The following is a 22,643-nucleotide window of genomic DNA, read 5'->3' on the forward strand; positions in this document are numbered from 1 at the left end:
TTGGGGTGGATGGGGCTGGGGGGCACCTGACGATCCCTCAGCCACAGGTTGGTGTCTAGGCTGGAGGCTGGTCAGCTGAAGCTCCAGGTCTCTCTGCCTCCTGTGTGGCGTCTCCCACGGGGGCTTTAAGGGAGCTCACCCTCTTACACAGAAGTTGTAGAGAGCCCTAGAAGTCAGGAAGCATCCCTTCTGCCATGCCTGTTCATCGAGACAGACAGAGGCCCACCAGGTTCAAGGGGAGAACGCAGATTCCACCCCCTGGTGGGGATGGGCAAGGTTCCAGAAGAACACGTGCAACCAGAAATATCGAGGCTGCCATTTTTGGAAGATGCCACAGTTCCTCCCCTTTGCATAATGGCCTTGTCCTTCCTTCACCACAGTGGTGACCCAAGGCTGCTCGGACATGAGCCTGTTGTGGTTGGGGCGGGTGTGTTCTCCGGGGCTTCCCAGTGCAGGAGGGGCACTGAGCTGGCTGGGCTGGTGCTCCCAGTTTCTGGACTCCCTTCACCCACCGAGCTTTCCTGGGACACCCCGCCCAGCCCCGAGGCCCTCTCTGCCTCCGTTCAGCCAGCTTTACCGGGTGCCCACGACAGGAAGATCAGTGGACTGGGCTTTAGGCAAAAGGAAAACAGCAACAACAAAGACCACCACAGCCCTTTCTCTATACCAGACTCTTCTTGTCTCTGCCTCTCCCCACTCCCTCACCACTACTGTCCCCCCATCCATCCAGTCCTTTCTGTTCTGTGTCCTTACTTTCTCTCCAGGGATTCCCTGCTGGCTCAGCTGGTAAAGAGTGCCTGCAATTCAGGAGACCCGGGTTCAATCCTTGGGTCCTTCTTCCCCAGCAGGTAGAAGCCCTTTCTGGAAGGTGCAAGTGTTATTTTCTTGTGCCTGGAGGGTCTGTGCAGAAGAAGAAAGGGTGAAAAGGAACCTCAGTTTAAATTCCCTCCGGGGTCAGTTCAGACTCTGCAGAAGTATAACCCATGTCCAGCCTCCATCCTACCTAGGACCCCAGCATCCTCACTGTGCTCTGCCCTGCTTTCCATGCTCCTGGATGGTGCCATGCTGCCCCCATACCTTTCAGTATCTGCACTGGACCTTGCCTCTCCCTGCAAGTTCTTCCCGGCCCACCTCCACTCCCTCTCAGGACCAGTCTAAGCTCCCCTCCTTGAGCCCCACCCCCCTATAGCCCATGTGCCCTGTTTGGACTTGAGGCTCGGTGTTCACCTCCCCCCACCCCCATCTCTTCTACTCCATCTTTGATCATCATCCCCCTTGCTGTCTGATGAACCCTGGGGAGAAAGCTCTGTCCTTCTCTAGACCTGGCTCAGGAGGGACCACGGGAACAGGGAGTTTGAGCCCAGATGGGAGGAAAAAAACAGGCACGTACTCAGGGTCAGTGCAAGGGCAGGTGCTCAGAGGTGCTGGTCTGGCCAAGAAGGTGGAGAGGGCCCTGGGAGGCCAGCCCTGGGCTTTGGGTTCTGTCTCTTTCTCTGAGACATCTGTTGCTTCACAGAGCACATGCTCCACCATGACAGGGTCCCGGCCCCTCGCAGAGCTGCCATTTTCCTGGGACCGTCAGCAGGCACCTCTCCCTAGAGTAATAGAGTTGCCGCGGGACAGGTGAGCAGGAAGCCGGCATCTCCCAGCTTCTCTGCTCCACTTCCCTGTGGTTGGAGGGAAGACAGTGATGTTGGGAGAGAAAGGAGGAGAAGGCATAAACAAATAGCCTGCTCCGCTCTTGGAAAAATTTCCAGCAGCCACAAATACAATCCTCGTCACCGTTCCACTCCCCGCAACGGGCCCCAGGCGGCCTGGCCGGTGCTCAACGCTGACCCTCGGGACCAGACACAGAGGCCCGGGGAGCACAGCTCTGGAAATTTACCCACGTGGCTCTGCATGTATTTACCTTTTCAGAAGAGGGCTCTGGAGCTTAAAGGAGCCATTCACGAGGTCTGCCTGGAGGTGCTGTGTGCTCAGAGGGTGGGGGTCTGGGTGCGGCCGAGCGTGCGCTGCGGAGGGAAGCGTGTGTGTACATGGTCAGGGTCACGGTGAGGCTGTGGAGGCGCCGGAGGAGGGCAGCCCGGCTAGGGACAGTTAGACCTTTATCCAGGTGCCTGAGTCCAGAAGGGCGCAGCAGCTGTGCTTAACAGCCAAAATCCTGCTCAGACCTCCCTTTCTCAACAAATTAGAAGGGGAGGGAGGGGGAAGTTTGAACTTGCGGGAGATTCCCTGGGATCCCTTGAGCAAAAGTGGCCTAAGTGATCTCACCAGGTGCCCGAGGGTAGGCCGGAGAGAAAACACAAAGTAGTCATTGAACAAGTGAAGAAATTAAAGCTAACATGAATATTCACTGGAAGGACTGATGCTGAAGCTGAAACTCCAATACTTTGGCCACCTGATGCGAAGAACCGACTCACTGGAAAAGACCCTGAAGGTGGAAGGAGAAGGGGACAAGAGAGGATGAGATGGTTGGATGGCATCACTGACTCAATGAACATAAGTTTGAGTCAACCCTGGGAGTTGGTGACGGACACGGAGGCCTGGTGTGCTGTAGTCCATGGGGTCGCAAAGAGTCAGACATGACTGAACGACTGAACTGAACTGAACTGACGAATCCTCTTCTGCTGTAGGCACAAAGGTAGTAGAAGTTTTGTGTGGAAAACGCCTGGGAAAGGCGTGGAGGGAGAGAAAGCGATTATCAAACTGCAGACACAGGAGGAGGCTCCTGGGTTCTTCGAGGGGACAGAGCAGAGAAGAGGCCACCAACCAGCCTCAGCCCAGGGGCGGTACTCAGTCCCTGGTCCTGTGCTGGGAGTAGAGCGGGACAGCTGCCACAGTCCCAGGCGGGGCAGGGGTGGGGGTGAAGGTGAGTGGTGGTGGCCAAGTCACTAAGTTGCATCTGACTCTTGTGACCCCATGGACTGTAGCCCACCAGGCTCTTCTGTCCATGGGATTACCCAGGCAAGAATGTGGGAATGGGTTGCCATTTCCTTCTCTAGGGGATCTTCCCCACCAAGGGCTCAAACCTGAGTCTCCTGCATTGATAGGCATATTCTTGACCGACTGAGCCACAAGGGGATCTCTCTGTCTCTCTGGGGTTTTGAGTGAATGCGTTTGGGTCTACACCCTCATCAGTGTTCATCCTTCACCTTTATTTACACCCCCTCCCCTCCCCCCTCACTTTGGACGAGTTGGCAGGGGCTCACAATGATGAGACGGGGCTCACAATGATGAGACGGGCCCCACATGCGCTAGTGGTCTCAGTCCTTCCCCTCTCACCCCCTCCTCCTCCCCACCCTGGGGTGCTCCCCTCCCTCCTCACTCCCACCTTCCTGCACCCCCATCCTGAGCTGTCACCCTTTCCGAAACAGGGCAGCCTGCTGTGGCCAATGTTTGGTGCATAACGCATCCTCGGTCAAGACTTCACCTCTTCCAGGCCTCAGGTTGCTCTTCTATGATGTTAGAAGATTAGGAACAGCCAACACCTAGAGACAGTGTTCTAAATGCTTATTTTCTTGCAACTAATTCTCAACTCATACAGTTTCCTATTATGAAACCCATGTATACATGAGAAAACAGGCAGAGAGAGAGTAGTATGCCCCCAGTCAGAGCCAGGATTTGAACTCTGTGTCAGCTCTGCTGTTTTTTAACTTTCGGGGTAAGAAGTGGGGGTGAAACCTGACTCCTCCCTGGAAAATGCATGTGTTTGCATACAGGCAAAATGTGCACACTGTGTCTCTGGGTTACAGACCTCTGAAACCCAGCCAAGAACCCTAGTTTCCCTTTTCCATCTGATCCTAACAGCCCTTTGAGGATATGTGTGTCTTTTACCCACTTCACAGCTGAGAAAACATGGTCTCAGAGGAATTAAGAAAGGTGTCCGAGATCACACAGTCTTAAGCGACGAGGTCAGGATTCATATCCAGATCTGCCCTCCCACCTCTATCCAGGGGGTCTTTGCCTTCTGGTTTGGGGTTTGCCTGGGGGGACTGTGGGCACCCGTGGAGCCCCTTCCTTGTGTCTGATGGCTGGGGCTCTTCTAGCCTCCTCGGTGAGCGAACCATCAACCCACGCTGACTTGGGCCACGTCAGTCTGGGTGTTGCCGGCCCCAAGGTTCTCCTCCAGCAGGCCAGCGCTCCCAGGCTTTAGGCACCCTGCCTGTGGGTTTGTGAACCGCCTGTTAGCCGCAGAGCAGGTCCCTAGGACATCATGGAGCCGACTTGTAGGGGAAGTTTTGCTGGAAGGACAATCCCTAGGGCCTGGCTTGGAGGAGAAAACCCGGCCGAAGGGGACTGACAGGGCAGCCAAGAGCCAGCCTCTGAGGAACCCAGAGAGGGTGGAGTTGGCGCGGAGGTTTCCTGGTGCTGGAGGCAAAAAGGGGTGTGGGGAGGTGAGAGAATGCGGTGCAAGGCAAGACGAGGGGCCAGTGAGGCAGTTCTTTGAGGAAACAGGCATGAACGCAACCTCCAGTGAGACACGCCTGTTACAGGGATCCAGAGGTCCCCACGGGGCAAGGCAGTGCCCGCCTACACCCAAAATCAAGGGGCAAGTCTGGCTGGAGGCCCTGGATCCCCTCCCCTGGGTGATTTCCTTTCTTTCCCGCTTTCCACTTGCCCCCCACCCCCCAGCCTGCTCCAGATCCCCAGAACACCGCCTCTCTCATCCCCGCACTGACCTGTCTCAGTCATTTTCACGTGAGGGCATTTGAAGCCACAGTTCCCTTTCCCGGGGCACTCGCATTCTCAGTCCCCTCTCCATGCGGGGTGACGACTGCCCCTTCCCGGGAGTTAAGTCTGGATGTGGTGCCAGTGTTGGGAGGAAGGGCCGGTGAGCCCCTGCTTGACCAGGCAGGAAGCTTTAAGGGTGCAAAGCAGAACAGAAAATCCCCCAGCACCCCTCCCCAGCCTTGCAGGCCTGGACTGGCCGAGTGTCTCCCAGGACTGAAAGGAGGAGCAGAAGCTGAGCTGGGTGTGTGGGTAGCCCAGATGTCGGAATAGCCGGTCTGTCCAGCCTGCGGTCAGGCTTTGGTATAGTTTGGGAACCTCTGGGCAGGACCCTGTCTGCTGCCTCAGGGAGGGGACTTGGCCAGGAGCCACCTGCTGAAAGGAAATGTCACCGGCAACCAGGGCAGTCAGGGACCCATAGTGACCCAGCTCTGACACTTGTCCCTGCTTGTGTTCGGGGCTCAGGACAGACCAAGGCAGGAGTCAGGCTCCCAGGATGCAAAAGGCAGAGGAGAGGTGGTGAGTCAGAACGTGTTGGTATTTAGATACACCACGCCTCATTCCTCAGATATTTTTTTGGCTTTACCCCCCCCCATCCCCAAAGCATATATATGTACATGTTTGTGTGTGTGTGTGTCTTGTAGCAATGCAATCAGTTCTAAAGTATATGTGCAAGAGTTCAGTCGTGTCCAACTCTTGACAGAGGAGCTTGGCAGACTGCAGTCCATGGGATTCTCCAGGCAAGGATACTGGAGTGGGTTGCCATTTCCTCCTCCAGGAGATCTTCCCAACCCAGGGATCAAACCCGCATCTCCTGTGTCTCCTGCATTGCAGGCAGTACTTTACCGCGGAGCCATCCAGGGCCCTGCTTTGGGGAGGTCACCATGTATAATTATTGAAAGACTCTGAATGTCTCCACACTTGACCTAGTTAGCTTTGCATTTCCCAAACTTATCTGACCACTGAACACATTTCTGAAGGAACTTCTGTTAACCTGAGGAACTGGTTTCTATAGAACACGCTTTGGAGGACACAGGAATAAGTGGCTTGATCGACTCTTTGTTCTTATCGACTGTGCCGTGCTTAGTTGCTCATTCATGTCTGACTCTTTGCAACCCCATGGACTGCAGCCTGCCAGGCTCCTCTGTCTATAGGGATTCTCCAGGCAAGAATACTGGAGTGGGTTGCCATGCCCTCCTCCAGGGTTCTTAATGACTATGGAGCAATTATTATAGAAGACTTCTGCCAAAAAGAATTTTCATTTAGAGTAATTGATATTAAGCTACTTTTTTTTTTTTTCACTACAAGTATTAACCTAACCAATTATCTATTGAGGGCAATAAACTAGAGTTTATGGTAATAAAACCACAATCTAAGCTTATAGAAGAACACGTTTCTCTTCTATATAATCATCCAAAAATAACTTCAGATTGTGAAGATATGAATTAGAAAAGGGAGGCCAGTACAGGGTCCCCCCATCTTCTCTTTTCCCATTTCCTCTTTGTGGTGGTGGTGTTTTGTGCTTGCTCTGTTCCACATAGCACATCTTAGGGATCATTCTGTATCAACAGGGAGCATCTTCATTCCCTCTTATGGCTGCATAGACTATCGTTGGAGAAGGACAGTAGTCTGTTTCACCTCTCCTCTGTGGATGGTCGTTTACCTTGTTTCAGACCTTTCTGTTGCAGCAAGCGCTGCAGTAAAAACTTGTACATACATCATTTCTCATGTGAGAATATCTGTAGGGAGATGACTCCATATGGAATTGCTGGAGCACATGGACAATAGCCTCAAGCTGCCTTTGCCAGGACTGAGGGTGTACACTCCCCCACAACCTCTCCAGATCATCACGCTTTGACCTTGGCAATCCCAAGGGTGAAAATGGTATCTCAGTGTAGTTTTACTTTATGCTTCTTCTATGATGAGTGAGGGTAAGTGCCTTTTAATATGTGTAAGAGCCATTAATTTTTCCTTTTCCCATTGATTCTGTTGATGTCATTGCCCATTTTTCTATTGAGCTTTCATTTTTGTTTCTTGTTAAATACTGAGAAGATTTAGACATAACTTTTGGTCTGGGATCTGAGTAACGATATTTTTCCCTGTTATTTTTTAGTTTGGCTTTGCTTATTGTGATTTGTTTACCATGTAGGTTTTTTTTTTTTTTAACTTTAATGTAGTTAAGTTTATCATTTAAACATTTTATGGCTTTTAAAATCCATTAGCAGCAACCTTACTCAGTGGACTAATTTAAAAGCTGTTGTGGGCGTCCCTGGTGGCTCAGTGGTAAAGAATCCACCTGCCAGTGCAGGAGACGCGGGTTCCTTCCCTGATCTGGGAAGATCTCACACACCTCGGAACAACTAAGTCCACGCGCCACAACTGCTGAGCCCACGCGCAGCACCTGCTGAAGTGAGCTTGCCTTACAGCCTGTGCTCGGCAACAGGAGAGGCCCCCACAGTGAGAGGCCTGCACACCACGACGAAAGAGCAGCCTCCCACTGTCGGAACTACAGAAAAGCCTGCACGCAGCCACGAAGACCTAGCACAGCCAAAAATAAATAAATAAAGACCGTTTAACACTGTACTGTCTACAAGAAATAAAAAGACCCAAAGAATGCTTCTTAGAAGATTTTATGACCTCTAAGTTGTAATTTGATGATATCTCCATTCTAAGGTTATAAAAGAATTCTCCCATTATCTCTTATAGAATATATGGATTTATAAAAATATTATAATGCTATCATAGTGTGAATTTGTATTAAAACATAACAGTATATCATATAAATACATGAAGAATAAATATGTCAATAATACAAATGGCTAGATTTATCATATTGTGACTGTATTAAAACATAACAGTATATCACATAAATACATAAGCAAAAATATATAGATAATACACATGGCTAGATTTATAATATTTACATGTAACATATAAAATATATAATTAAGATATACAATGTTATATTTATATATAAATGTTATTCCATTTAGAATTTACTCCCATGACAAGATGAGCTATAATTTGATTTTTTTTCTAGATGGGTACTCATTATTCATTTGTGAATAATTTATCTTTACTAAATTCCTATGTTTGGAACTATTTCTGGGCTTTCTATTCAGTGCCATTTAGGTATCTCTCTATGTTCATGCACAAGATCTGTACGATTTTATTTATTATGTGTGTGTTCTAATATCTAAGAGATATTTAGATTTTTTTGCTGGCTAGGCTTCATGTTTATTTTTTCCCAGTAAATTTTAGAATCAGCTGTGTTCCAATTTTTAAAAAATCCTCTTGCTATTTTTATTGGGATTGCATTAGATTTATAGACTGGCTTAACAGGAAGTAGCAATTTTATGATGATGAATTTTTCTAGCCAAGAATGTGGGCCACAGTTTAAATGGAGTATACGATTGTCTATGCCTCTCCAGTCAGGATGATGCCCTTGGAGTTAATTCTAAGGATGAACAGCTGGTGGAGGACAGAGCACACTAGTCAGAGAAGCTTTGAACACTGTTGGACATTAACAGCCTGGCTGGAAGCCTCTGCAATCGGATGAGGAGGCATAACCATCCCTCCCAGGATTCCTAGATGGCGCTAGTGGTAAAGAACCTGCCTACCAGAAAGAAAAACACCAATACAGTATATTAACGCATATATATGGAATTTAGAAAGATGGTAGTGATGACCCTATATGCGAGACAGCGAAAGAGACACAGATGTAAAGAACAGACTTTTGGACTCTGTGGGAGAAGGCGAGGGTGGGATGATTTAAGAGAACAGCATTGAAACATGTATATTATCATATGTGAAATAGATCACCAGTCCAGGTTTGATGCATGAGACAGGGCACTCAGGGCCGGTGCACTGGGATGACCCTGAGGGATGGGATGGGGAGGGAGGTGGGAGGGAGGTTTAGGATGGGGAACACATGTACAATCATGGTTGATTCATGTGACTGTATAGCAAAAACCACCACTATATTGTAAAGTAATTAGCCTCCAATTAAAATTTAAAAATAATTAAAAAAAAAAAAAAGAACCTACCTGACAATACAGGAGATGCAAGAGACATGGGTTTGATCCCTGGGTCAGGAAGATCCCCTGGAGGAGGAAATGGCAACCCACTCCAGTACTCTTGTCTAGAAAATTCCATGGGCAGAAGAGCCCAGTCTCAAAGAGTCACACACGACAGCCATTTTCACTTTCAGAGTCTCTTATAGACATATAATTTAAATATCCATAGAAGTACACACTGGGTCTTTCTTTTTCAAGCCCCATCCATGTGGCAGCATTCCAGGAGAGGCCTTGGTCACTGGCAGGCATCCTCTCAAACCAGTTAGAACCACAGGTGGGCTGGAGCCTCAGAGGTCAGTGGGTCATCTGTCCTGGCCTGTACCGGCCAGCCTGGTTTTACCCAGACCTTAACGTGGCCGACCCAAACAGGCTGTGCCAGGAGGAGACTCCAGTGCCCCCTCTCCACCCTGCTCACCTCTGCAGCAGCAGGTCACCATGGGGTTACCCAGAGCAGATGGGTTTTTTTAAACCGTTGTAGGATGGGTAGATTCTGACCTTGATAGGGGGAACCCTCAGCCAGGAGGGGTGGCACTGAGTGAGGCTGCAGCTGATGAGGCGTGTAGAACAGGCTTCCTTGTGGGGAGAAAACCCTCAGGCAGGTGTGGCCATCCAAGTGGAGCAAGCAGGAAAGTAGAAAGGAAAAACACTGAGCAGCCCCAATGCTGAAACATAATGGAGTCACCTCTCAAGGACAAAAGCCCTGGACCATGTCCTGGGAACTAAGTGAGTTAGAAATTGACGCCTGTTTGCCAAGGAGACTGTTCCGATTATGCATTAACAGAGTGTGCTTTGCTCACACCTGACAGCCATTCATTAGCTGGGACCTTGGGGTGAACCCCCCAGTCTCCTTACAGAAGGTGGTAATAGTACCTACCCATATCAAATGGTTTTGTTTTGGTTTTTAGCTTTTTTTTAAGCTGCATTGGATCTTTACTGCTGTGTGAGGGCTTCTCTAGTTGCGCTGTGCAGGCTTCTCCTTGTGGTGGGTTCTCTTGTTGCAGAGAATGGACTCTAGAGTGAAAACTTCAGCAGCTGTGGCTGGGCTTAATTGCCTCGCTGCATGTAGGATCTTCTGGACCAAGGATTGAATCCATGTCCCCCACACTGGCAGGCAGATTCTTAACCACTGGACCAACAGGAAGGTCCCTCTCAAATTGTTTTGTGGCAACTTCATGATACTTTCAAGTTAAAAAAAAAAGCCACATAACCTAAAAGTTGTGAGTTATGTTTTATTTGGGGATGTTACTGAGGACTGTAGTCTGGGAGACAACCTCTCAGCTAGCTCTGAGGAATCATTCCAAAGACATAAGGGAGGATATGCAGGATATATAAGCGGTTTGCTGAAAAACAAAAACAAAACATGGATTTGAACATTAAAATATTATTGCTAATCATAAAAAACAGACTCTCACATTAATGATTTCAATGCTTTTCTATGTATGAGAAGATGCAAGAGTCTGGGCTCATTGAAGTTACTCCTTAGATATGCATCGTAACTGTCTAGGAACAGTGTCCCAGTTTCCTCCATCCTGACTTTCCCTCAGGGCTCACTGGCAGGGCCACTGCAGTGGCTGATGGTTTGACAGCAACAACATTCTTTGTTTACTGAAGTGACAGGTGACACGTTTTTTGCTCACAGTACATGGAAAGCATTTTAGCACACGGCCTGGCACATAGTAAGTCTGCATGAACGTAAACTGCTACAACCATTGTTTTCAGATTTTGTTACTGAGAAAGTTTATATGAACAGATACTAAATAAACTTTAAAAATAGGTTTTGATGAGGGCCATACTAATGAGGTGGATGAACCTAGAACCTATTATTCAGAATGGAGTCAGAAAGAGAAAGATAAATACTGGCAATGGCAACCCACTCCAGTACTCTTGCCTGGCAAATCCCATGGATGGAGGAGCCTGGTAGGCTGCAGTCCATGAGGTCGTTAAGAGTCGGACACGACTGAGCAACTTCACTTTCACTTTTCACTTTCCTGCATTGGAGAAGGAAATGGCAACCCACTCCAGTGTTCTTGCCTGGAGAATCCCAGGGATGGGGGAGCCTGGTGGGCTGCCATCTATGGTGTCTCACAAAGTCGGACACGACTGAAGCGACTTAGCAGCAGCAGCAGCAGCAACACATATATACAGAATCTAGAAAAATGGTACTGAAGAATTTCAGGGCAACAGTGAAGAAACAGACATAGAGAATAGACTTATGGACGTGGGGAGAGGGGAGGAGAGGGTGAGATGTATGGAAAGAGTAACATGGAAACTTACATTACCATATGTAAAATAGAAAGCCAAAGTGAATTTGCCATATGGCAAAAAAAAAAAAAAAAAAAAGTTTTGTAAGGGAGCTTCCCAAATTAGTTAAAAATATTTTGCTGCATGTGGTGAGGGACGGACTTAAGAAATCAGACGTATAAAGTAATATAAAAGTATACTATTATAAAATAGGATTTCACATGTTTCTACCTTATTAGAAATGACTTAGAGCCACTTATATGTGTGTATATATGAAAAACTATGAACCTTTGACCATAAAATGCATCTAACTCTTGTTTACCCTTGCTTGTGCTGTGATCTTAGTGCCAGGGGCTTGGCTGTGCAATGACAGGCCATCCTCCTGTTGCCTTAGGGAACTGCATTGCACTGAATAGGTGACATGTTTTAATATTTCTGAGCCAAGGATTTTGGGATATTAACATGCAATATAGGATTTCAGGAAGCTGCAGCTTGTTACCCCTTAGTTTTGGGGTTTTTTAAAAGATGTTTTTCATATGGACCATTTTTTAAGTCTTTATTGAATTCATTACAATATTGTTTCTGTTTTATGTTTTGGCTTTTTGGCCGCAAGGCATGTGGGATCTTATCACCCCGGTCAGAGATTGGACCCACACTTGCTGCACTGCAAGGCAAAGTTTTAACCATTGGACTGCCAGGGAAGCCCCTACCACTTAGTTTTAAATTTGAATTGCAGTTGGATTTTCCTAGTGGGTTCTTTCCCTAGTTATAAGAGTCAGATGCTCTTAACCAAAGGAAGTCTTTTGCAAGGTATGTTTTTTAAACAAAACCCAGGGTGTGGATTCAGACGATTTGCATGTAAGACCTGTCAGCTGGGTAGAACACAAGACTTCCTGAGCTTCATCCAAAAAAGGTGATTAGTAATACTGTAAGGACGATCATCTCAAAAGATATCTATAAGCATCAAATAAAATGTAAACTATGATCTTGTAAATTCCAAAATATCACACAAAATATTAGCTACTTGTTATTTCTCTCAAATCTTTTGGCAGAAGCAAAAGAGTCCAGACTCTGGTCCCTGCTCTGCCCTTTCCAAGACCTGCAACCTCAAGCAAGTAACTTAATTCTTAAAGTATTTTAAATCTCTCAACTGCCTCTTGGACAGTTCTGTCATCTAGGAAACATTCTAGGATTACAAATCCTAGAATTTATAATCAGAGGAAACAAGTTAGATTGGAATAGGAAAGGATCAAAAAAGCAATCCTCTCTGAAGGGCCAGGGGAGATGAGGTCTTTCCTGGAGTGACCAGGAAAAAGGTTCTAGGACACGAAGGAAGAAAACAGGGAGCCATGAGGCATGGCCACTGATTTCTGGGCTGTGACAAGAGCATCCAGGTCTGGTGGTGAGCAGTAATCTGAGAGAGGAGTGTGGCCAGCACTGACCTAGATGGATGACCCACAAAAAGGAAAAAAGGGAAAAAAAAGAAATAGCACCACTACCTAAATCCAGTCCTTCATGCATTCGGTCACTGTCCCCTGAGTAGTAGCATAGTCAGCTGTGATCTCCAGCGCTAAAAAGCAGCCGAATGGTCCTGCAGACACACATCGGTGTGATGCCCACACACATGCACAAGGTAAAGGCCGTCCTCCTGTTGGTACTGAGGGAAACAGAACCGGGAGGGCGTTCGGATGGCCCCTCCAGGAGAGTCAGACAGACAGGGAAGCTCTTCGGAGGATGCTCAGGGATTTTATGGTGGAGCCACAGGAGCCATGGGAATAACTGGTTTCAGGACAAATGCCACTGAAATTCCTACACGTGGGCCCATGTTATCCGCAAGGCTGTCTGCCTCCATGTACTGAGAGACCCAAATCCTTTTCCAAGATTCTGAGAAAATCTCAAATAACCTCAAGAAAGGTAAGAATCACAGGCATCTCCAGGTTCTCAAAGGACTAGAGTCAGGAGAAGATCTGGCTCGGAGGAGGGGGAATAGATTGAAAAGGAGGACCTCTTGACTCTGAGAGCAGCTGGCGCCTGGTGACGTCATCCTCCAGGAACGATAATATGATGAAGCCTGAGAGAAGGGTGGGTTCTCAGAAAGGGCTGAATGTTGTTTGTTATAATGACGATCTTGTTCCTATCTGGCAGCATATGGAATCAGGCCAGGAAAATTCCTCTGCGTAGAGGTCCATCCCCACCAATCAGGGGCTCCTCCCCACGGCCAGCAGTGAAACCTCTCAATGCCAAGTTTTTCTGCAAGATCCTATTCTAAGTGTGTCAAAGAGTCTCTGGTTTATATAAAGATCTAGTTGACCCACAAGTTGTCTTCTGAGATCTGACAAACAGACCTTCTAAACACTTCCTTGTAGTGTTTCACAGTTGGCAGTGCATTTAACCTCCTAAGCCCTGTTATCCTTAGCTTTAACCTGGAGATGGTAGCAGCACCATCACAGAGCTTCTGTGAGAAATGAATGAGATGATGAAACTGCATCTCTTAGAACGGTGACTGGCACATAGGAAGGCCTCATAAGTAATGGCTAGTGTCCACCTACCCCTTGCAGTCAAGTGGCAGGAACCTGTAGCCCTGGCTAATGGGTAAGGAAATAGGGACATGATCAGTTCATGTAATAGAAGTCCAGATAGATACAGCTTCAGGTACAGTTTGATCCAGGGAACTATCCAGTGATAACACCAGGGCCTGGTCTCTCTCTCCACCTTTCAGCCCCTCTTCCTTTGAGCTGGCTGCAAGATGGCTTCGGCAGCAATAGACCACACATCATTGTAGAGCCAGTGAAGTAGAAGAAGGAACCTGTCCACTCTCCCCCAAGTCCCAGGAGAGGTCTCCTCATACCTCCCTGGCTCTGGCTGGGTTACAGCACCTTCCCCGAGCCAACCACTGAAGCCAGGGAACATGCTGCCTATTTGCTAGAGACCCACCTACCTCCCACCTGGGAGCAGGGTCCATGCCACCCAAACCTCACAGGCAGGGAGGAGGCAGGGGAGGCTTGCTTCTCAGAGGGTCATCAGTGGTGCCAGAAAGGGAGCAATGGCTGCTGAGTGGGAAGCTACAGAGAGCCCACTGCATCTGCCCAACCGGAGGAGCAAAGTGACTTAACTTCCTTTGGTTACTGATTGATTAGGGAGGGGTGGGCCCCCTCTTTCCATAGGGTTGTCATGAGCACACAGAGGCCTCAGAGCTACTCATACAGCATCATCGCTAAGTGTTAGCAGGACAATCCAGTTCAAGAACTACCAGGACACCAAATAGTCTGCAGAAATCAGAGATCATGGTGAACTTCAGTACCAGTTTTAATGTGTGTGTGTGTGTGTGTGTGTGCGCGCGTGCGCGCGCACGTGTGCTAGGTTGTGTCCAACTCTTGGCAACCCCGTGGACTATAGCCCGCCAGGTTCCCCTGTCCATGGGATTTTCCAGGCAAGAATACTGGAGTGGGTTGCCATTTCCTCCTCCAGGGGACCTTCCCAACCCAGGGATCGAACTCATGTTCGAACCGTGCATTGGCAGACAGATTCTCTACCACTAGTGCCACGTGGAAGCCCATGACACTTTTAATAGATCTGCCAGTTCATAAAAAGAAACCCAGCCATGGAAATCAAACTCATCTGAGGCTATTTCCTATTATTGTCATGGGAAATTGTAGGAAAGTGCACATTCCCTAAGAAGGGAGTAAACTTCCTCATCCTTGCCCCAGAGCCTCCATCAGTCGGGCCTTTTGTCTCGTGGAAAACATGACCCCTCCCCGCCATCAGCTTGCTTCTGACCACGTGAAATGAGTGCGCGCTTTACACACGTGCTCTCATTACACCTCGTGAATGACCCACTTATCAGAGAGGAGGGCACTGAGACCAAGGCCAGGCTGCCAGACCAGCTGCCCATCTGGCTGTCCCCATCCTTACTCCCCTTGCGTGGTGCCCACACCCCCTGCAGAGGGCTTCATACGTCCTTGTCCATCCTCAAAGACAGCCTAGCCCAAGGTGCCTTCTCAGACTCAGGCCCTTGTATTTGCATCCATCGGGCCACCTGCTGGCCTCTCCTCCCTTGCCTCTACATCCCTTTCCCAGAAGATGCATGATATTCGATCCCTTTCCATCCATCACGATGTTTTCTTCCTGTCACTCAATCTCACCTTTACAGCCTGTGTTCTCAGCAGCCTCTTCTGCCAGGTTGGCGTCCTCACTGCCCACATGCTCACTGCTGAGCACCTCCGGCGGACCAAGCAGGGAGCCAGCTGTGAGGACACAGTCCAGCTCCCACAGCGTCTACGTCTTTCAGGGAATGAATTCTCCCATCGCCACCCAACTGCTATCACAACGTAAACATCTCTCCCTCAGCAGCCCCCTCAAAGCATCACCCCAGCCTTCCTCCACACCCCTCACATGAGGACCAGCTGGAACATCTGGGCCAGGTTGGCCTTAGGCTTCCAGCACCAGAGGCGGTGACAAGCTGTTTAATATTCTCTTGGCACTGAGACCTCTCTGATGAGAGTTCCTTGTGCTGTGTTCACAGGTGACTGCTGGCTGCTGGCCGCCATTGCCTCCCTCACTTTGAATGAAGAAATTCTGGCTCGAGTCGTCCCCCTGGACCAGAGCTTCCAGGAGAACTATGCAGGGATCTTCCACTTCCAGGTAACTTAATAGTTGGCTCAAGCTTCACATCAGGTCCTGGTTGTTGTTCAGTTGCTCAGTCATGTCTGACTCTTTGCAACCCCATGGACTGCAGCACACCAGGCTTCCTTGTCCTTCACTATCTCTCGAGTTTGCTCAAACTCATGTCCATTGAATCAGTGATGCCATCCAACCTTCTCATTCCCTCTTCCTCCTGCCTTCAATCTTTCCCAGCATCAGGGTCTTTTGCAGTGAGTTGGCTCTTTGCATCAGGTGGCCAAAGTATTGGAGCTTCAGCTTCAGCATCAGTCCTTCCAATGAATATTCAGGGTTGATTTCCTTTAGGATTGACGGGATTGATCTCCTTGCAGTCCAAGAGACTCTCAAGAGTCTTCTCCAACACCACAATTCAAACAAGACCTGGGGGCCAGGATCATGTCCTGGGTACTAGGAGCAAGTGTGGAGGTTAGAATGGATCCTGGGGGCCAGGAGCAGATGCTAGGGGCCGAGGACAATACTCTTCTACTAAGGACACTGAGAAACATCAGGAAGCTCCCTTGCCTGCCACCAACCTGGGACCCTGTAAGGACAGCAATGGCGAGGAGGGCGGTAGGGCAGGGTTCTCAGGAAGTGGTTCCCAAGTTTTTTTAAAAAAGTGTGCTATTTAGGATCTGAGACAAAACATTAAGGTATGGCTCACTGTCCTCCTTGTATGCTGGTAAATGAGAAATAGTATTTTTTAAAGTATAAGGTGCAGGGTAGAGGGTGGGAGGGGAGGGTGTGGCCTCAGAGGGAGGGGCAAGCATGTGTCCTTGGTTTCTCAGTGAGGATGTACCTGCAGGAAGAGGGCTGGAGGAAGCACCTCTTCCCAGGGTGGGCTCATGGAGCCTACGCCCAGGGCCTCCTACGGGAGAAGCCAGGTGCAGCTGAGGCTCAAGGGGTGGAAAGGACCCCAGGCTGCCGCCTGCCACCAGGTCCTTCTCCAGGCCAGCCCTCTCTCTCCCTGCCCTGCAGTTCTGGCAGTACGGCGAGTGGGTGGAGGTGGTGGTGGACGACAGGCTGCCCACCAAGGACGGGGAGCTGCTCTTCGTGCACTCAGCAGAGGGCAGCGAGTTCTGGAGTGCGCTGCTGGAGAAGGCCTACGCCAAGTAAGTGCCCGCACCCTGCCCCTGCCAGCCTGCCCCCAGCTCCCCTGCATTCTGGAAAAGACAGAAACTATTCAAGGACGATTTTGAAAAAAAAAAAAAAAAAGTCCTATACTACAGAAGGACTACTCTGGACAAAACTGGGCTCGAAATTCGAGGAGATAATGCACATGGCTATTGCCATTTTTCACCAAATGCACAGGAACACGTTACGGTACTGATCGTGCTGGCCTTGAGGACATCTACTTCCTTGGCAGGTCATGTTACATTTTTGTCAGCTAAATACAGCAAAGATTTTTTGCCAAATGAGCAAAACAATTCATTGCAGAGGTATGAAAATTATGGAAATTTGCCCAGAATACATAATATACTGATTAGAAATGGTTTTCCCCAGCCCCCCTAGGTGCATCCCCCACAGGCTGCCTTGTCCAGTGCTCAGCACTGCCTGTTCTCAGCAGGAACCCACCCCCTACCACCATCTGTCCAACCCCCTGCAGAGTGTGCCCGGTCCTGGCCCTGATGCCTGGGCTATCTCTGGGAAAATGAGCAGCTCTCAGGCACCAGGAGGATTTCTGTTCTCCAGCCCCTGCCAAGGAGGAGGGCCAGGAGTCAGCCACCAGCTGTGAGAAGCTGGGGCCTGAATTGCTGCTAAGTCTACACACAAGCAGTAGAGTTAGGGAAGCCACAGGGCACCAACGTTGTGACCAGGGCGCCATCAGGAGCGACCAGCACCTCCTAAGACAGTGCCGAGGATGCTCAGGGAAGCTGCTTTCATTACTGAACCGCTGTCCCCTTTTAAGCTATAACCGCCAAACAGCCCATTTAGCAGACCCCTTTCCTGCCAGGATGCAGAGAGAATCAATACAGGAGGTTGGCGAGATAAACATCCAGGTCCTTCCAGCCCTAAGGTTCTATGAGACTTTTCCAAATATTTCACAAAGTACCAGGCAGTGGTAACCACATGGACAGTCACCTGCCCTCATGGGCAACCCGAACTGGAGACAAACCAAGGAGAGACTGAGCAGAGGGTCCCTGGAGCATCCAACAAAAGAGGCCTGAGTTGGGCGGGACACTTTGAGAAGTGGAAATTTCAACTCCGGTGGCCACAGTGTCTCTCCCCTTCCTGCAGGATCAATGGGTGTTATGAAGCACTTTCGGGGGGCGCCACCACCGAGGGCTTCGAGGACTTCACTGGAGGCATCGCCGAGTGGTATGAGTTGAGGAAGGCCCCTCCCAACCTGTTCAGGATCATCCAGAAGGCTCTGCAGAAAGGCTCTCTCCTGGGCTGCTCCATCGATGTAAGTCCAGGCCCCTCCCTCCCCAGCAGAATCCTAATCTGCTCTAGTGGAAGTGAGCTTCCAACAGTGACCAAACAGACCCACTGCCCTTACTCCCCGCACAACTAGCCCATCCTTTGTCCACCATATTGCACATCACCTGGAGCCCAGGGGTGGCTAGGCAACAGTCAGGCTGGCTGGGGGTACAACTGGTGCCCAAATGGTGACTCCAGCCTCCAGCCGTTCTCTCTCCAGCCCACGTACAACCCTCATCCTCCTGTGACTCACCACCCAGATCACAGCTTCCGTGAGAGTCCCCTGCCCTCTGCTGGGCCCAACCCCATTCACCTTCAGCCCACCTGCAGGGCCTGTGCCCAGAGACCAGCAGCCTCCCCCCAACTGGTGCAGGGTTAGCAGACCTGTAGGAAGACTTTAGGAGGCACAGAGAGGAACCGTCCCCTCATGCTAGCCTTGCTGGCACACCTCGCCACAGGAAGGGAGGTGGGTGTGACATCCTGTCCGCAAGGAGCCGCCAGGCTTTGCCTGTGCCCAGCGGCAGGGAGGCCGTCCTTTGCCTGTCCTAACCAGGAGGAGCTGGTTGCTCTGGGATCAGGCATAAGAAGCCTGGCTCTGGCGGGTCCAAGTCTGTGTGCAACTCTAGGCAGGGATTTGCAGACCTTCTCTGCAGACCATGTCCAGGCAGAGACCCTTTCTACTAGCACCCCTTCTCGTTGACTCAGACAAAAATAACCACCTCCATCACAACAGATGGGGAATAGGATCCCTGGGGAAGCCTTAATAGACAGACGCCAATTCTGAAGTCAGGCAGAAACGGAGAACTGCTCTCGAGTAAACCCTGCAGCGGGGCGGGGCAGGGCGATCCGTGCGGTTTCCAGAGACCCAGCGCATTTGGACCGCCCAGGTGTGTGCCCTGAGCCCCCTCTGCACGGCGTGCCCTTTTCCTGCGGGAATTTGTGACTGCGCGGGGCACACACACGAGTGCAAGTGCGGCGCCCCCCGAGGGCTGCTTGCAGCCTCTCCTCTGGTTGTAAATAACAGCGGGAGGGCTCTGGGCGGGAGTGGGGAGGCTCTCTCACCCACCGCCCAGGACCCCCGCCCTGCAGTAGGACCCGAGCGAGGGAGGGAAGGAGGGAGAAGGCGGGATGCGGAGGCCGGACTGATTCTCCCGCGTTTGCAGATCACCAGCGCGGCGGACTCGGAGGCCATCACGTTCCAGAAGCTGGTGAAGGGGCACGCGTACTCGGTGACCGGCGCCGAGGAGGTAACGCCCGGCAGGCATTCCTGGGGATCTTTCCCTCCCTCACCCGATGGCAGAACCACTTTTTGCCTGCTTGCCGAGGGTGGGGCCCCGCGTTCCCGGTCCTTTCCCAGCAGCCCCGCGTTGCTGAAGTTCAGGCCTCGCGACGGGCGGCCCTCCCCAGCGCCTGCCGGCCGCGCGCTGCCCTCTGCTGGCCGCGAGTGGGGCCAGGCGCCGTGCCGTCAAGTTCCAGAATCGCCTCCCTCCTCCAGACCAGCTAAAGACAACACGACACTGCGTCGTGTTCCAGCCTCTTTCAAGTGCTTTCACATTTGATCTCACAAAAGCATTGGTGCCCCAGTTAGTGTTCAAATCTGACTCTGCCCCTTGCACGCTGTTGGCCTGGGCAGGTGTTTAAACTCTCTTCTGCTCCCCAGTTTCCCAAAGTTGAATTAGAAACAATAATACAGTGATACCCGTTGTAAGGTTGTTGAGGTGACTCAAACGAGTTAAAACTTGTAAAGTGCTCAGACTTCCTGACAAGTTGTGTATAAACAAATCGCTCAAAAAAAAAAAATCGCTCTCTTTGACTTTGCGGCTATCATTACTACGCTGCTGCTGCTGCTGCTGCTAAGTCGCTTCAGTCAAGTCCCACTCGTAGCGACCCCATGGACTGCAGCCCACCAGCCTCCTCCGTCCATGGGATTTTCCAGGCAAGAGTAGTGGAGTTGGGTGCCACTGCCTTCTCCTATCATTACTACAAATGTTGTTAGATAGCCATATTCTAATCACTGAATGAAGAGTAGATCCCAGGTCGGCTGACATACCCAGTGCGGTTTTTTGTTTTTAACCTTGAATCTTTGTTTTATCCAACTCCCCGCATCTTTGTATTCTGAAAAATTTCAAGTCTACAGAAAAGCTGAAAGAATCCTACAGCAAACATTCAAATGCTATTTCCCTGGATTCAACAATGGTTAAGATTTTCCACAGCTGTCTCATCGCTTAGGGTGTACTTTCTTTCTGAGCCATTTGGAAGGAAATCGCAAATGTCACAACACTTCACTCACTCCTGACACTTCAGTATTTATCTCCTGCCCACAGGGACACTGTTTACATAATCCCAGTACTGTTTTCATCCTGAAGAAATAAACATTAATTCAATAATGTGATGCAATAAACAGTGCATATAAACATTTCCCCAACTGCTCCAAAATGTCTTTTATAGCCTCCTCAACGCCCTCAGTCCAAGGTTTAGTCAAGATCCATGTACGGTGTTTGCTTGTCGTCACCAGTGTTCATTTGACGGAGCTCCTGTGACAAAAGTACATCCTATTATAGTCAGCTGAACGGAGGTTCAAAGGTGACGTGCCAGTGCAGAGCCCACAACAAGGGCGTTTGTGCCTCAGGCTCACAACAGAGGTGGAAGAGCCCTGGTCCTCTGAGGGCTAGATCCCGGGAGCTGCCACAAGCTGAGCAGCAGCGAGGGTCTAGGGGTCAAACCCTTCTCCCTTTTGTGATCCCCCTTGTAACATGGCTCCCATCCCTGCCTCGTGGAGAAAGGGGCTCTGGGCCGGAGAACCTCCAGGCCTGGCTTGAACTTAGCATCTCCCTCCTCTCCTTCACCCACCCGTCCTTCAGGTGGAAAGCAGAGGAAGCCTGCAGAAGCTGATCCGCATCCGGAATCCCTGGGGAGAGGTGGAGTGGACCGGGCAGTGGAATGACAAGTGAGAAGGGTGGTGGGGGTCTGGGTGGGGGGCGTCTGTCCAGGAACCTCTGGAAGGGGAGCTAAGGAGAGAGCACACAGCGGCTGTGCTGAGAATAAAGTCCCAGAGCACAGGGCTCCCCCACCCCAAGTGGGACCCATGGGTCTGGCGGCCCCAGGACTCTTAACCAGAACGCTCTAGCCACCTGGCTGCCTTTACAAGGCCCAAGCTCCCGGGATGCTCATCCTTTCATCAGCTCATGGTCCACCCCTTCCCTGGCTCAGAGTCACTCTGCTATTGGATCTTCAGAGAAAATACGCACCTTTCCTCCTCCAAGCACTCGTTCTATCCCAAGGATGTAAACGTTGTGCCAGTAGAAGTCCTCTGTTGATGTCCAGGGTTCTTGGTTGGCCTGTTCAGCCTTCAACTCTGGGGTGAAATCTCCCATGAGCCCCTCTCCTGGTCTTCCTCTGCTCCTATCTCCCCATCCTCCTGCACAGCCCAGCACCTACAATTCCACCTTTTCCCTGGCCGATACCCAGGCAGCCTCTGCTATGGCAGAGACACCCGCCAGGGCCTGCAGGTCAGCTGCAGAGGCCAAGATGAGCACCCCTCCCCCCCCCATTGGATTTCTAGTCACCCCTTAAAAGAGCTGCCAAGCCCTTCTCAGTCTGGGTCACTGATGCTACCTCCTATCTATCCAATGGGCTGTGTTCATTTTTTGGAATCTTCCTTGCCACCATCTTCCAGAATAAGGTATCCTCTCACCCTACTGCCCTGCACCTCTCAGCCACCTGGGTGTCACTTCCCTTCCTTACTGGGGTCTGGGCCCTCGGATGAGAGAGCGTGTCCCTGGTCCTCAAATTTGGAACAACTTGGGGAGAAGTCATTGCTCTACACTAGTTTCTAATGTCTGTCCCATTGCTTGGTGTTCCAGCTGCCCAAACTGGAACACAGTTGACCCCGAGGTGAGGGAAAGCCTGACCAGACGGCACGAGGATGGGGAATTCTGGTAAGATTCTTGGGCTTTAAGAAAAAAGGTGACTGATCTTTACTTGAAATTGAGTGAGATTATTGTGTGGAGGGCACAGGAGCATGAGGTCAGGGTTTTGTTGTTGTTTTAAATTCACTGTAAGACCTTGAACAAAAAAATTCCTGAACCTCTTCAATTTATCCATTTCAACAATTGGGTTTCAAAGCTGAGCAGCTTAGCAGAGAAGGCTATGAATTCCTGTAGGAGTGTCCAGGTCCCAAGAGAAAAAGAGGGGAGAGATGGACTTCACTCCTAATAAGTTCCTAGAGAATCTTCCCAAGGCCTGAAGAAACAAGTCCCTGGGAGAACAGGGATGGGCCTGAGCATCTGTGTCTGTGCTGCTCTGAGACCACCCGCATCTGTACAGTCCTGGCATCTTACCAACTGAGTGTCCATATTTTCTCATTTGATACTCATGTCTCCTTTGATACCCTCATTTCTACAGATGAGAGTTCTGAGTTTCAGAGAGGCTTACGTAACTTGTTCAAGATTACCAGCTGGAAGGTGGCAACACCAGGGCCAGAACCGGCACCTTCCGATGGCTGACCTAGTGGCCATGCGG

General features: G+C 50.2%; 1 protein-coding gene across 1 annotated transcript in view; it reads left to right on the top strand.

Moving 5' to 3' along the window:
* Positions 1–22,643, top strand: part of CAPN2 (calpain 2) — a 55,135-nt gene that overhangs the window by 14,663 nt on the left and 17,829 nt on the right. Inside the window, 6 exon segments of the mRNA NM_001112817.1 lie at positions 15,568–15,686; positions 16,680–16,813; positions 17,940–18,108; positions 19,286–19,369; positions 20,984–21,069; positions 21,986–22,060. Of these exon segments, the coding sequence (NP_001106288.1) occupies positions 15,568–15,686; positions 16,680–16,813; positions 17,940–18,108; positions 19,286–19,369; positions 20,984–21,069; positions 21,986–22,060 (667 nt within the window).

Source organism: Ovis aries, chromosome 12 (assembly GCF_016772045.2).
Source record: "Ovis aries strain OAR_USU_Benz2616 breed Rambouillet chromosome 12, ARS-UI_Ramb_v3.0, whole genome shotgun sequence".
NCBI lineage: Eukaryota > Metazoa > Chordata > Mammalia > Artiodactyla > Bovidae > Ovis > Ovis aries.